Source organism: Ahaetulla prasina, chromosome 1 (genome assembly GCF_028640845.1).
Source record: "Ahaetulla prasina isolate Xishuangbanna chromosome 1, ASM2864084v1, whole genome shotgun sequence".
NCBI lineage: Eukaryota > Metazoa > Chordata > Lepidosauria > Squamata > Colubridae > Ahaetulla > Ahaetulla prasina.
Window position 1 is genome coordinate 373,706,538 of NC_080539.1, and position 13,506 is coordinate 373,720,043.

A 13,506-nucleotide genomic window follows, 5' to 3' on the forward strand; every position below is an offset into this window, starting at 1 on the left:
GCGCCGGTACCTGGCCTTGCACTCCCGCAGGTCTTCCCTCTACTTGGAAAGCCTATGCCCCTAGTCCTCAGTGAGGTGCTTTTGCTGAGCCTCCTTCCTGGTCAGATCCAAACTGAACTGAGCTGTTTTGCCAACTTTTTCTCGTGGTGGCTGCTTAGCTCCAGCAACTGCTTCCTGTTGGGGCCCTAAGGAGTCCAGGCAGGCAGGAGAGGAGGGGCTGGGAGGGGAGGGGCGAGTAGAGGCCGGCAAGGCGCCCTGAGTGACATCAAGTTGACCACACCCACCCAGTCACATGACCACCTAGCCACGCCCACCCAGCCGATCATTAGGCAGATCATATTCGGTGTCCGCGGTATTTAAAATTATGAATTTAGTGATCCCTGAGGTCCGAAAGGTTTGGGGACCCTTGTTTTAGAGAGTTCAATGTAATGTGCGATTCCAGATTGGGCGATGTGTGGAACTGGGTTGAATCAACTTTGGATATGTTAATCCAGGGGGCAGATGTGGGGGGTTGCGTGCGCATGCGTGGGGGGGGGGCGCATGCGGAGGGTGCATGAGGGTTTGCGCGCACGTGCACACACTTTGGGCACTGGAAAAGGTTAGACATCTCTTCTTGAAAGCCTCCAGTGATGAAGTTCCTATAACTCCCGAAGGCTACGTTTGTTCCCATGGGTGGATTGTTCTCACGGTCAGAAAATTCCTCCTTATTTCTAGGTTGAAACCCCTTTAAGAAATGCCTCGCTTAGCAACAGAAACGCTGGGCTCGATTGTGGTCGTTAACATGAGGACCCGCTGTATTGTCCTCTCTTCACTAAGGGAAGCGAGGCGGAAAGGCAGGTGCAAACTCATCAGCGTTGAGGATATAAATCTGTTTTTATTCATACAATTGCTCCACTTCCACGGGGGAGGGGGGGATTTTTTTGGGGGGTGGGAGGGGTGACCAATCGACCAGTATATGGAGAAGAGGTGGGGAAAAAAAATTTGTAGGGGATTACACACACACGCAAAACACGCACACATCAATTCCTGCAAAAGGGATGGACTTTCTGTTAAGTCTTTTGGGCTAAATCTCGTTCCAAGTGGATACGGCCAGATCCTATGCAATCAGTTTTTGCAGCACCAGATCCGAGATGCAGTAACCTTGAGCCCGCTTCACGTCTCACGCGTCACAGGACATACACGCACACCCCCGATGCCACGGAAGGACCGCCGTGGAAGGGAGCGTTCTCGGGTCCAAGGGTCGTACGCGCCGCTCGTTGTTTCTTCCCCAAATGCGTTCTTCTTAAAGGGGCGCTCAGGTGGACCTCGGGACCCGCAAAAAAGAAGAGTCCCCCCACCAAGAACGCCTCGAGGTCCCACCGCGTTGTCTTCTCCGAGGGCAAGGTGGACGGTGCTCACAGTTCGTCGTGGGATTTTTCGGCCACGATCATCAGCTTGGAGAGTTCGGAGTGGAATTTGCCCTCCCGGTGAGACACTGGAATGAGGAAGAGGAGGGCAGGAAGATTAGAAATGGAATAGAAATGGGATAGGGATAGAAGAATTCGAATTCGAATTCATTAGAATTAAAATTAGAATTAGAGAATTGGAATTAGAGAATTAGAATTAGAGAATTAGAAAATTAGAATTAGAGAATTAGAGAACTAGAATTAGAGAATTGGAATTAGAGAATTAGAAAATTAGAATTAGAAAATTAGAATTAGAAAATTAGAATTAGAGAATTAGAGAATTGAAATTAGAGAATTAGAATTAGAGAATTAGAATTAGAGAATTAGAGAATTGAAATTAGAGAATTAGAATTAGAGAATTAGAGAATTGAAATTAGAGAATTAGAATTAGAGAATTAGAATTAGAGAATTAGAGAACTAGAATTAGAGAATTGGAATTAGAGAATTAGAGAATTGGAATTAGAGAATTAGAGAATTGGAATTAGAGAATTAGAGAACTAGAATTAGAGAATTAGAATTAGAGAATTAGAGAATTGGAATTAGAGAATTAGAAAATTAGAATTAGAGAATTGGAATTAGAGAATTAGAATTAGAGAATTGGAATTAGAGAATTAGAGAATTAGAATTAGAGAATTAGAGAACTAGAATTAGAGAATTGGAATTAGAGAATTAGAATTAGAGAATTAGAATTAGGAATAAGAATTAGAGAATTAGAATTAGAGAACTAGAATTAGAGAACTGAAATTAGAGAATTAGAATTAGAGAATTAGAATTAGAATAAGAATTAGAGAATTAGAGAACTAGAGAACTAGAATTAGAGAATTAGAATTAAATTAGAATTAGAGAATTAGAATTAAAGAATTAGAAATAGAAATAGAAATAGAATTAGAAATAGAATAGAAATAGAATAAACAAGAGTTGGAGGGACCTTGGAGGTCTTCTACTCCAGAGTTGGTTGAAAGACGAGTGGCTGTCTAGATGTTACAAACAAGCAAACTCACCTGCCCGTTCCGTGACCAAGAATTCCTCCTCTTTTAATGGGACGTCATTCTGTCCTCCGACACTAGCTGAGGACTGAAAGAAACAAACCTGTCAGCCACGCAGGAGTGCCCAAAGGGCTCAACCCTACCCCCTACTATTTTAATGGCCTGTTACTGAGACAAAAAGGAAGTGGGCCCAGGGTGTTCGCAACGTTCAAAAAAGTCAAGATGGTAGCCCCAACGCCATCGAGGAGGTACTAGTGCACCTTGGGCCTCTGGTGGCTCAGACTGGTAAGACAGTCTGTTATTAACAGCAGCTGCTTGCAATTACTGCAGGTTCAAGTCCCACCAGGCCCAAGGTTGACTCAGCCTTCCATCCTTTATAAGGTAGGTAAAATGAGGACCCAGATTGTTGGGGGCAATAAAAGTTGACTTTGTATATAATATACAAATGGATGAAGACTATTGCTTAACACAGTGTAAGCCGCCCTGAGTCTTCGGAGAAGGGCGGGATATAAATGCAAATAAATAATAATAATAATTTAAAAAAAAAACCAAGGAAATCCTGTATAGTAAGGTTTCACAACCTTCATAAGTTGGGTGTATGTGGTCTTCAACTCCCAGAGTTCCACAGTTAATATGGGTGGACTACAACTCCCAGAATTCCCAGCCAGCATGGTGGGGAAAAAAACTTCTGTGGGGTATGATTTGCTTCCATTTCTGCTCCTGGGCACCAAAACATACCAACACCCTGAAGCGTGGATTTTGTCCACGTAGCAGCAAAGATGCTACGGCAACAATTTCGCAAAATTTGGGAAGGTGGTAGCAGATTGGAGAAAACCTCCCCTGGTCTTGATGCAATTATTCAGCTTTCTCTCACACAAAGTATCTAAATTCCAAATCACCCGTTAGCTGTTAAGTAGCATGGAAAAGGATGAAGAATTCTAGCCATTCACTGCTGAAATCGCATTTTAGTATTTTTTCCCCAAAGTGGCCTTTGGGGATTAAATATATTGGGTCTACATGTTTAAACAAATTCCTCTAATTTTTTTTATTTATTTGCATTTATATCCCGCCCTTCTCCGAAGACTCAGAGCGGCTTACACTGTGTTAAGCAATAGTCTTCATCCATTTGTATATTATATACAAATTCAACTTATTGCCCCCAACAATCTGGGTCCTCATTTTACCTACCTTATAAAGGATGGAAGGCTGAGTCAACCTTGGGCCTGGTGGGGCTTGAACCTGCAGTAACTGTAAGCAGCTGCTGTTAATAATAGACTGTCTTAGCAGTCTGAGCCACTCAAGGACCCTTGATTTTCACTTAATGGAGCATGGGTGAGCAACTATGGCCTCTTTACGCTTGTGGACTTCAACTCCCAGAATTCCTGAGCCAGCCATGCATTTGGTTCTAATTAACAATGATATGAAATAGGACATAGAATCATAGAGCTGGAAGAGACCATGGAAGTATAGAATAACAGAGTTGGAAGGAACTTTGGAGGTCTCCTATCTAGTCCAACCCCCTGTTTAGGTAGGGTACAAATGGTTGTCCAGTCCCTTCTTAAAAATGTCCAGTGTTGGAGCACCCACAACTTCTAGAGGCAAGTCAATTAAATATATATAAGCATGAACTGAATACATAAAATTGTATACAATCAAAGGGAACATTAGGACAGGAACGGTAGGCACTTTTGTGCTCTTATGCACGCCCCTTATAGTCCTCTCAGGAATGGGGTGAGATCAATGGTAGACAGTTTTTGGTTAAAGATTTTGGGATTTTGAGTAGAGACTATGGAGTCAGGTAATGAGTTCCAAGCATTAACAACTCTGTTACAGAAGTCATATTTTCTGCAATCGAGTTTGAAGCGATTGACATTTAGCTTGAATCTATTTTTTGCTCTTGTAATATTGCGATTGAAGCTGAAGTAGTCTTTTATAGGAAGGATATTGCAATAGATGATTTTGTGTGTTAAACACAGGTCATGTCGAAGTCGACGGAGTTGTAAGTTTTCTAATCCCAGGATTTCAAGTCTGTTGGTATAAGGTATTTTGTTGTTTTCGGAGGAGTGAAGAACTCTTCTAGTAAAATATTTCTGGACTCGTTCTATTGTGTTTATGTCAGAGATGTGGTATGGGTTCCAGACGGATGAGCTGTATTCAAGAATAGGTCTGGCAAATGTTTTGTATGCTCTAGTTAGTAGTGTAGAGTTTTTTTGAAAAGAAGCTGCGTAAAATTAGGTTTACAATTCTTAGGGCCTTTTTTGCTATGTAGTTGCAGTGGGCTTTGGCATTAAGGTCATTAGATATGAGAACTCCAAGGTCTTTGACAGGGTGGGGGTCATCAGTTAGGTAATGTCCATCCAGTTTGTACTTGATGTTGGGGTTCTTTTTTCCAATATGTAAGACTGAGCATTTGCTGGTTGAGATTTGGAGTTGCCAAGTTTTAGACCAATCAGAAATTAAGTCGAGGTCTTCTTGAAGGGTAGATTAATAATAATAATAATAATCATCATCATCATCTCCTTGATTAGTTTCCACCCATTGCTTTTTGTCCTGCCTTCAGGTGCTTCGGAGAATAGCTTGACTCCCTCTTCTTTGTAGCAGCCCCTGAGATATTGGAAGACTGCTATCATGTCTCCCCTGGTCCTTCTTTCCATTAAACTAGATCAGGGGTGTCAAACTCACGTCATCACTGCATCGTCCCGTGACGTATTGGGACTTTTTCCCCCCCTTCGCTAAACCGGGCGTGGGCATGGCCAGTGTATGATGCATCTGGCCCGTGAGCCGGGAGTTTGACAGTCCTGAACTAGACATACCCAATTCCAGCAACTGTTCTTCATATGTGTTTAGCCTCCAGCTCCCTCATTCTCTTTGTTGCTCTTCTCCATTAGTTCTGTCTTATCACTGTTGGTTCTTTCTGGGCCTCCTAGCAGAAGCCTCAGGAGACTTTACCCTATGGGGGGTTTAACTCCTTTTTATATGTTCCATTGACTATTCGAAGGCACTCACCATAAGACCAGTTTTGTCCTCGAATTGCATATATTATATATGCAGGTAGCCCTCGACTTATAGTTCATTTAGTGACCCTTCGCAGTTACAACAGCACTGAAAAAAGGGACTTATGGCCATTTTTCTCACTTACGACCGTTGCAGCATCCCCATGGTCACGAGAGTCACATTTGGGCACTTGGCAATGGACTTACATTTATCACCCGATCCCCTTTGGAGATCTTCTGACGAGCAGACTCCAGGGGGGGAAGCCAGATTCACTTAACGACCGTGTTACTAATTTAACAACTGCAGCGACTCACTTAACCAATGTGGCGAGAAAAGTCGTAAAACGGGGCAAGGCTCCCTTCTCACTCGGCAACATTCAATTTTGGGCTCAAGTTGAGAGCTACCTGTATAGGTATATCGATGTACCTCATCCGCTGGTTGGGTAGCGCCTCCTAGTGGTCAGCAGAAAATATAGGAAAGGCCAAGAATGTGGTAGTAAGCGAACCCATAAACTGAGAGGGAGAAAGGGACCCCCCCCCTCAATTCAAACTGGCATACAAGCAGGCGCTACCTTCCCCCAGCCCCCCTCAGGTGGGACTCACGTAAGCCATGGCGTACTGGATCTTTGCTCCTTTCATCTCAGCTTTAAACTGGGTGAAGAAAAGGTAAGATTTTCCTTGGGGCCTAAAAGAAAAGGAAGAAAGGGGAGGATGGGGGACATGGTGGGGGAGGAGGAGAAGAGGAGAGGGGAGGAGGATGGGGAGGTGGAAAAGAGGAGAAGGGGAGAGGGAGGGGGAAGGGGGAGGAGGAGGAGGAGAAGGGGAGGAGGAGGAGAAAAAGAAAAAGAGGAGGAGGAAGAGGGAGAGGGAGAGAAGGGGAGGAGGAGAAGGAGGAGGAGAAGAATAAGAGGAGGAGGATGGGGAGGAGGAAGAGGAGGAGAAGAAGAGGAGGAGAAGGGAGGAGGAGGAGGAGAGAAGGGAGGAGGAGGAGAATAAGAGGAGGAGGAGGATGGGGAGGAGAAGAGGAGGAGGAGAAGAGGAGGAGGAGGAGAAGGAGGAGGAGGAGAGTAAGAAAAGAGGAGGAGGAAGAGGAGGAGGATGGAGAGAAGGGAGGAGGAGGAGGAGAAGAAGAAGAGGAGGAGGAGGAGAGAGGAGGAGGAGAGGAGGAGGAGGAGAATAAGAAGAGGAGGAGGAGGAGGAGGAGGAGAAGAAGAAGAGGAGGAGGAGGAGAGAGGAGGAGGGAGAGGAGGGGAGGAGGAGAATAAGAAGAAGAGGAGGAGGTGGATGGGGGGAGGAGGAGGAGAGGAGGAGGGAGAGGGGGAGGAGGAGAAGAAGAAGAAGGAGAAGGAGAGGGAGGAGAAGGAGAGGGGAGAGGAGACAGAAAGGAGAAGGGGACGGAAAGGAAAAATTGAATTCAATTGAATTGCATGTTTTATTTGGCCGAGTCTTATTAGACCCTCCGTGTACTTGCAAAGCCACAGACAGAATAACAACAACAATAACACCACCAATAACAGGAAGATTTAAAGCAGACGATAAAAAGCATAAATACGAACCCAGGTAAGCCCTTGACCTACGACCCCAACTGAGCCCAAAATATACGGTGCCAAGTGAGAAATTTGTCAAGTGAGGTTTTACGGCTTTTCTTGCCTCCATTTGTGAAGTGAATCACTGCAGTCATTAAACCAGCCAGATGGTTGTTAAGTGAATCTGGTTTCCCCATTGTCTTTTTTTTCATCAAACTAGTCATACCCATACGACATGTATCTAGACAAAAGATTTTAATTTTGATGGACCGATCAAATTGTTCTCTCGGTGGAATACAAGTAGTCCTCGACGTACAACCGTTCGTTTAAGGACCACCCACCCAGTTACTCTGAAAAAAGTGACTTACGGCCGCTTTCCACACTTAATGACCATGTGCAGCAACCCCGTGGGCCCGCAATCAAAATTCAGGCAGTGGGGCAACTGACCCACATTCATGATGGTTTAAGACCTGCAGCGATTCACTTGTGAAAAGAAATGTCGTAAAATGGAGCAAACTCACCTAACAGCTGTTTGGTGGTCGTAAGGCGAGGACTACCTGTAAAGCTTACACCTGGTAACAGGGAGAGGAGGAAAAAAACGACATACCTCCAGATTGAACAGGAAAATAGCTTCTTGTCTTCGCTGACCCCAATAATCATTTCCCATTGCTGAAAGCAGAGAGAAGGGCGAAGGTCAATGAATAGAAATAGAAATAGAAATAGAAATAGAAAAGAATAGAATAGAATAGAATAGAATAGAATAGAATAGAATAGAATAGAATACATTCAAATAGAATAGAATAGAATAGAATAGAATAGAATACATTCGAATAGAATAGAATAGAATAGAATAGAATAGAATAGAATAGAATAGAATAGAATAGAATAGAATAGAATAGAATAGAACAGAATAGAACAGAATAGAATAGAATAGAACAGAATAGAATAGAATAATGCAATGAAATAGAATAGAATGACAGAACAGAACAGAATAAAATTACGGAACAGAACAGAACAAAGTAGAGAACAGAGAAGAGAAGGGAAGAGAAGAGAAGAGAAGAGAAGAGAAGAGAAGAGAAGAGAAGAGAAGAGAAGAGAAGAGAATGAAGTAGAGAACAGGGAATAGAATAGAACAGAATAGAATAGAATAATGCAATGAAATAGAATAGAATGACAGAACAGAACAGAATAAAATTACGGAACAGAACAGAACAAAGTAGAGAACAGAACAGGGAAGAGAAGAGAGGAGAGGAGAGGAGAGGAGAGGAGAGGAGAGGAGAGGAGAGGAGAGGAGAGGAGAATGAAGTACAGAACAGGGAATAGAATAGAATAGAATAGAATAGAATAGAATAGAATAGAATAGAATAGAATAGAATAGAATAATGCAATGAAATAGAATTACAGAATAGAACAGAATAAAATTACAGAACAGAACGGAATGGAACAGAACAGAACGAAGTAGAGAACAGAACAGGGAATAGAATAGAATAGAATAGAATAGAATAGAATAGAATAGAATAGAATAGAATAGAATAGAATAGAATAGAATAGAATAGAATAGAATGAAGTAGAGAGGAATAGGAACAGGAGAGAAGAATACAATATACTGGAGAACAGAAAAAAAATAGAATAGAATAAATAGAATAGAGGAGAGGAGAGAAGAGATATAGGAAGAGGAGAGGAGAATACAATATACAGTATATCACAGAAGTGAGTACTCCCCCTCACATTTTGTAAATATTTAAGCATATCTTTTCATGTGACAACAATGAAGAAATGACACTTGGCTACAATGTAAACTAGTGAGTATACAGCTTGTATAACAGTGTAAACCTGCTGTCCCCTGAAAACAACGCAACACACAGCCACTAATGTCTAAACTGCTGGCAACAGCCAAGGTCAAAGGGCCTCCAGGACCCTGCGGAGAATGAGATTCTGAGGCCGACTTGGCTTCTTCACCCTCACCTCCACTTCTGGGGCTGAGACCCTCCCTCTGTAGAAGCCGGCATGCTGTATGGGAGTTCAGTTTTGCAAAATGCGGAATAGATCTTGTCTAGACCAGGGGGTCTCCAACCTTGGCAACTTTCAGACTTGTGGACTTCAACTCCCAGCAAAGCTGGCTGAGGAATTCTGGGAGTTGAAGTCCACAAGACTGAAAGTTGCCAAGGTTGGAGACCCCCTGGTCTAGATCCACACAGAACAAATCACAAGGATTGAAAGGGGGGGAAAAACAACTTACCTCGTTCGTCCCGCCCTGAGCTGCGTAGGTAAAAGTGCAGGTAACGTCCCCCTGTTAAAAAAATAACACATGAAATGGTAGGGAAGCAAAAATCTAGTCTTCAAAACACGAAAGGACTAGAATTCACAGTCTCCTGGTGATTGGCCTAAAATCATCTAACCGGCTTTCATGCCTAAGAAAGCACTAGAATTCAGAGTCTCCTGGTGACTGGCCCAAAGTCACCCACCCGGCTTCCATGGCTGAAGAACTAGAATTCACAGTCTCCTGGTGATTGGCCCAAAGTCACCTAACCGGCTTTCATGCCTAAGAAAGCACTAGAATTCACAGTCTCCTGGTGATTGCCCAAAGTCACCCACCTGGCTTTCATGGCTGAAGAACTAGAATTCACAGTCTCCTGGTGATTGGCCTAAAGTCAACGAAACGGCTTTCATGCCTAAGAAAGCACTAGAATTCAGAGTCTCCTGGTGATTGCCCAAAGTCACCCACCTGGCTTTCATGGCTGAAGAACTAGAATTCACAGTCTCCTGGTGATTGGCCCAAAGTCACCTAACCGGCTTTCATGCCTAAGAAAGCACTAGAATTCACAGTCTCCTGGTGATTGCCCAAAGTCACCCACCTGGCTTTCATGGCTGAAGAACTAGAATTCACAGTCTCCTGGTGATTGGCCCAAAGTCACCCACCCGGCTTTCATGGCTGAAGAACTAGAATTCACAGTCTCCTGGTGATTGGCCCAAAGTCACCTAACCGGCTTTCACGCCTAAGAAAGCACTAGAATTCACAGTCTCCTGGTGATTGCCCAAAGTCACCCACCCGGCTTTCATGGCTGAAGAACTAGAATTCACAGTCTCCTGGTGATTGGCCCAAAGTCACCCACCCGGCTTTCATGGCTGAAGAACTAGAATTCAGTCTCCTGGTGATTGGCCCAAAGTCACCCACCCGGCTTTCATGGCTGAAGAACTAGAATTCACAGTCTCCTGGTGATTGGCCCAAAGTCATCCACCTGGCTTTCATGGCTGAAGAACTAGAATTCACAGTCTCCTGGTGATTGGCCCAAAGTCACCCACCCGGCTTTCATGGCTGAAGAACTAGAATTCACAGTCTCTTGGTGATTGGCCCAAAGTCACCCACCCGGCTTCCATGGCTAAGGAAGGACTAGAACTCACAGTCTCTGGTGATTGGCCCAAAGTCACCTAACCGGCTTTCACGCCTAAGAAAGCACTAGAATTCACAGTCTCCTGGTGATTGGTCCAAAGTCACCTAACCGCTTTCATGGCTGAAGAACTAGAATTACAGTCTCCTGGTGATTGGCCCAAAGTCACCCACCTGGCTTTCATGGCTGAAGAACTAGAATTCAGTCTCCTGGTGATTGGCCCAAAGTCACCCACCCGGCTTTCATGGCTGAAGAACTAGAATTCACAGTCTCCTGGTGATTGGCCCAAAGTCACCCACCCGGCTTTCATGGCTGAAGAACTAGAATTCACAGTCTCCTGGTGATTGGCCCAAAGTCACCCACCCGGCTTTCATGGCTGAAGAACTAGAATTCACAGTCTCTTGGTGATTGGCCCAAAGTCACCCACCCGGCTTCCATGGCTGAAGAACTAGAATTCACAGTCTCCTGGTGATTGGCCCAAAGTCACCTAACCGGCTTTCACGCCTAAGAAAGCACTAGAATTCACAGTCTCCTGGTGATTGGTCCAAAGTCACCCACCTGGATTTCATGGCTGAAGAACTAGAATTCACAGACTCCTGGTGATTGGCCCAAAGTCACCCACCCGGCTTTCATGGCTGAAGAACTAGAATTCACAGTCTCCTGGTGATTGGCCCAAAGTCACCCACCCGGCTTTCATGGCTGAAGAACTAGAATTCACAGACTCCTGGTGATTGCCCAAAGTCACCCACCCGGCTTTCATGGCTGAAGAACTAGAATTCACAGTCTCCTGGTGATTGGCCCAAAATCACCCACCCGGCTTTCATGGCTGAAGAACTAGAATTCACAGTCTCCTGGTGATTGGCCCAAAGTCACCCACCCGGCTTTCACGCCTAAGAAAGCACTAGAATTCACAGTCTCCTGGTGATTGGTCCAAAGTCACCCACCTGGCTTTCATGGCTCAGGAAGGACTAGAACTCACAGTCTCCTAACTGGCTTTCATGCCTAAGGAAGGACTAGAATTCAGTCTCCCAGTTTCTAGCCCGATACCTTAACGTGCCTACCGTTCCTGTCCTATTGTTTCCTTTCATTATATCCAATTAATATAGTTATTACATACTTATGCTTATATATATATATATGCTTATATATTATATAGTTATTTCATGCTTATGCTTATATATACTGTTGTGACAAATAAAATAAAATAAAATAAACTTTAGCAATAACTGGGGAGGGCTGAGAGAAATGCGACATGCAAAGCCTACAAAAAAATGGAATTTACCCCTCTAATCAAGATATTACTATACAATAAAAAAATAATAGAAAAGTTGGCATTATTTGGAAAGAAGTTTAAAGGGGCAGTCACATAAATGTGAAATATTAAGAGGAAAAGGACACAGCATGCATGGAGCCAATGGCAAGTGCCGCCATCTCACAGGCAGGAGCAAAACCGTGGCGGGGGCTCTACCACCCATTTACCCCGGGGTAGGTTTGGGGCAGCCACTATAAACTACAGTTCTGTATTTAGCCACTTTCTACGGAAGCCTAGCTGGGACATGCCAAAACGTTCCGTCACTCCCGCCTTCGGTTCCTAAGAGACCAATCACAACACCACACACCCACACACAAAAAAAAAAGACCCGCTCCTCCCTTCGACCAATCAGAAGCTAGCTTTTCGGGGCGCCCAACCAATCAGCAGCCGCCACCTAGCTCTCTGCCCTGTCTCGGTCGCTCTCACCAGATTTTGCGAATACGAGTGAACCATCCCGCCGGGTCTGACATCGAAGTCGACCGTGACGGGCTCCTGCTTTGCCCCGACCGCCGAGAGAAGGAGTTGCAGGAGGAAGAAGAAGGACGTCGAACTGTCCCAAAGCCTCCCGTTGCCGAGTAACCTGGGCGCCACCATCTTGGAAACAGAAACGGAAAAAAAAAAAAGCGTGGCCAGCTGATTAAGCTACAGGGAGCTGGAGCAGCCAAAGCGCGTTTTACTGTTCAGCGCAGGCGCCTCTGTTTCCGGGAGGCCAAGGCGGCCATCTTTTAAGGGGGCGCCGGCGGATATTCAGTGGGAGTTACCAAATCTGGGCTGCAAAGTGCGGACGACCTATAGAGGGCAGCAAAGAATGCCAAAATCAGGGTCTCTGCTGCCATTGGCACAGGCAGGAGCAAAACCGTGGCGGGGGCTCTACCACCCATTTACCCCGGGGTAGGTTTGGGGCAGCCACTATAAACTACAGTTCTGCATTTAGCCACTTTCTACGGAAGCCTAGCTGGGACATGCCAAAACGTTCCGTCACTCCCGCCTTCGGTTCCTAAGAGACCAATCACAACACCACACACCCACACACAAAAAAAAGACCCGCTCCTCCCTTCGACCAATCAGAAGCTAGCTTTTCGGGGCGCCCAACCAATCAGCAGCCGCCACCTAGCTCTCTGCCCTGTCTCGGTCGCTCTCACCAGATTTTGCGAATACGAGTGAACCATCCCGCCGGGTCTGACATCGAAGTCGACCGTGACGGGCTCCTGCTTTGCCCCGACCGCCGAGAGAAGGAGTTGCAGGAGGAAGAAGAAGGACGTCGAACTGTCCCAAAGCCTCCCGTTGCCGAGTAACCTGGGCGCCACCATCTTGGAAGCAGAAACAAAAAAAAAAAAAAACCGTGGCCAGGTGATTAAGCTACGGGTAGCTGGAGCAACCAAATCGCGTTTTACTGTTCAGCGCAGGCGCCTCTGTTTCCGGGAGGCCAAGGCGGCCATCTTTTAAGGGGGCGCCGGCGGATATTCAGTGGGAGTTACCAAATCTGGGCTGCAAAGTGCGGACGACCTATAGAGGGCAGCAAAGAATGCCAAAATCAAGTCCTCTCTGCTGCCATTCGCTAGCAGGGGAATTCTGGGAGTTGGAGTTCACACAGCTTCCCGTTGCCTAAATCAGGGGTCTCCAACTCAGGGCCGGTTTAGCTCACGCTGGTAAAGCCTGTTATTAAGAACACAGTAGCCTGCAATTACTGCAGGTTCGAGCCCGGCCCAAGGTTGACTCAGCCTTCCATCCTTTATAAGGTAGGTAAAATGAGGACCCAGATTGTTGGGGGGGCAATAAGTTGACTTTGTAAAAATATACAAATAGAATGAGACTATTGCCTTATACACTGTAAGCCGCCCTGAGTCTTCGGAGA

General features: G+C 45.2%; 1 protein-coding gene across 1 annotated transcript; it reads right to left on the reverse strand.

Moving 5' to 3' along the window:
* Positions 1-854: 854 nt before the first annotated feature.
* Positions 855-12,271, reverse strand: MYDGF (myeloid derived growth factor). Its single transcript, XM_058163649.1, has 6 exons — positions 12,078-12,271; positions 9,190-9,240; positions 7,558-7,619; positions 6,028-6,109; positions 2,447-2,519; positions 855-1,474 (listed from the first exon to the last, which is right to left on the reverse strand). Exons 1-6 carry the CDS (start codon positions 12,243-12,245, stop codon positions 1,395-1,397), a joined length of 516 nt encoding a protein of 171 aa, XP_058019632.1. The 5' UTR covers positions 12,246-12,271; the 3' UTR covers positions 855-1,394.
* Positions 12,272-13,506: the final 1,235 nt, after the last annotated feature.

Excerpts from the sequence above, each read along its gene's own strand:
- MYDGF (XM_058163649.1), bottom strand. The coding sequence starts at position 12,245 with ATGGTGGCGCCCAGGTTACTCGGCAACGGGAGGCTTTGGGACAGTTCG. Across the intron at positions 7,620-9,189 it reads CTCAGGGCGGGACGAACGAG|CAATGGGAAATGATTATTGG; the intron begins GTAAGTTGTTTT and ends CTCTGCTTTCAG. Across the intron at positions 6,110-7,557 it reads TTTTCCTGTTCAATCTGGAG|GCCCCAAGGAAAATCTTACC; the intron begins GTATGTCGTTTT and ends CTTTTCTTTTAG.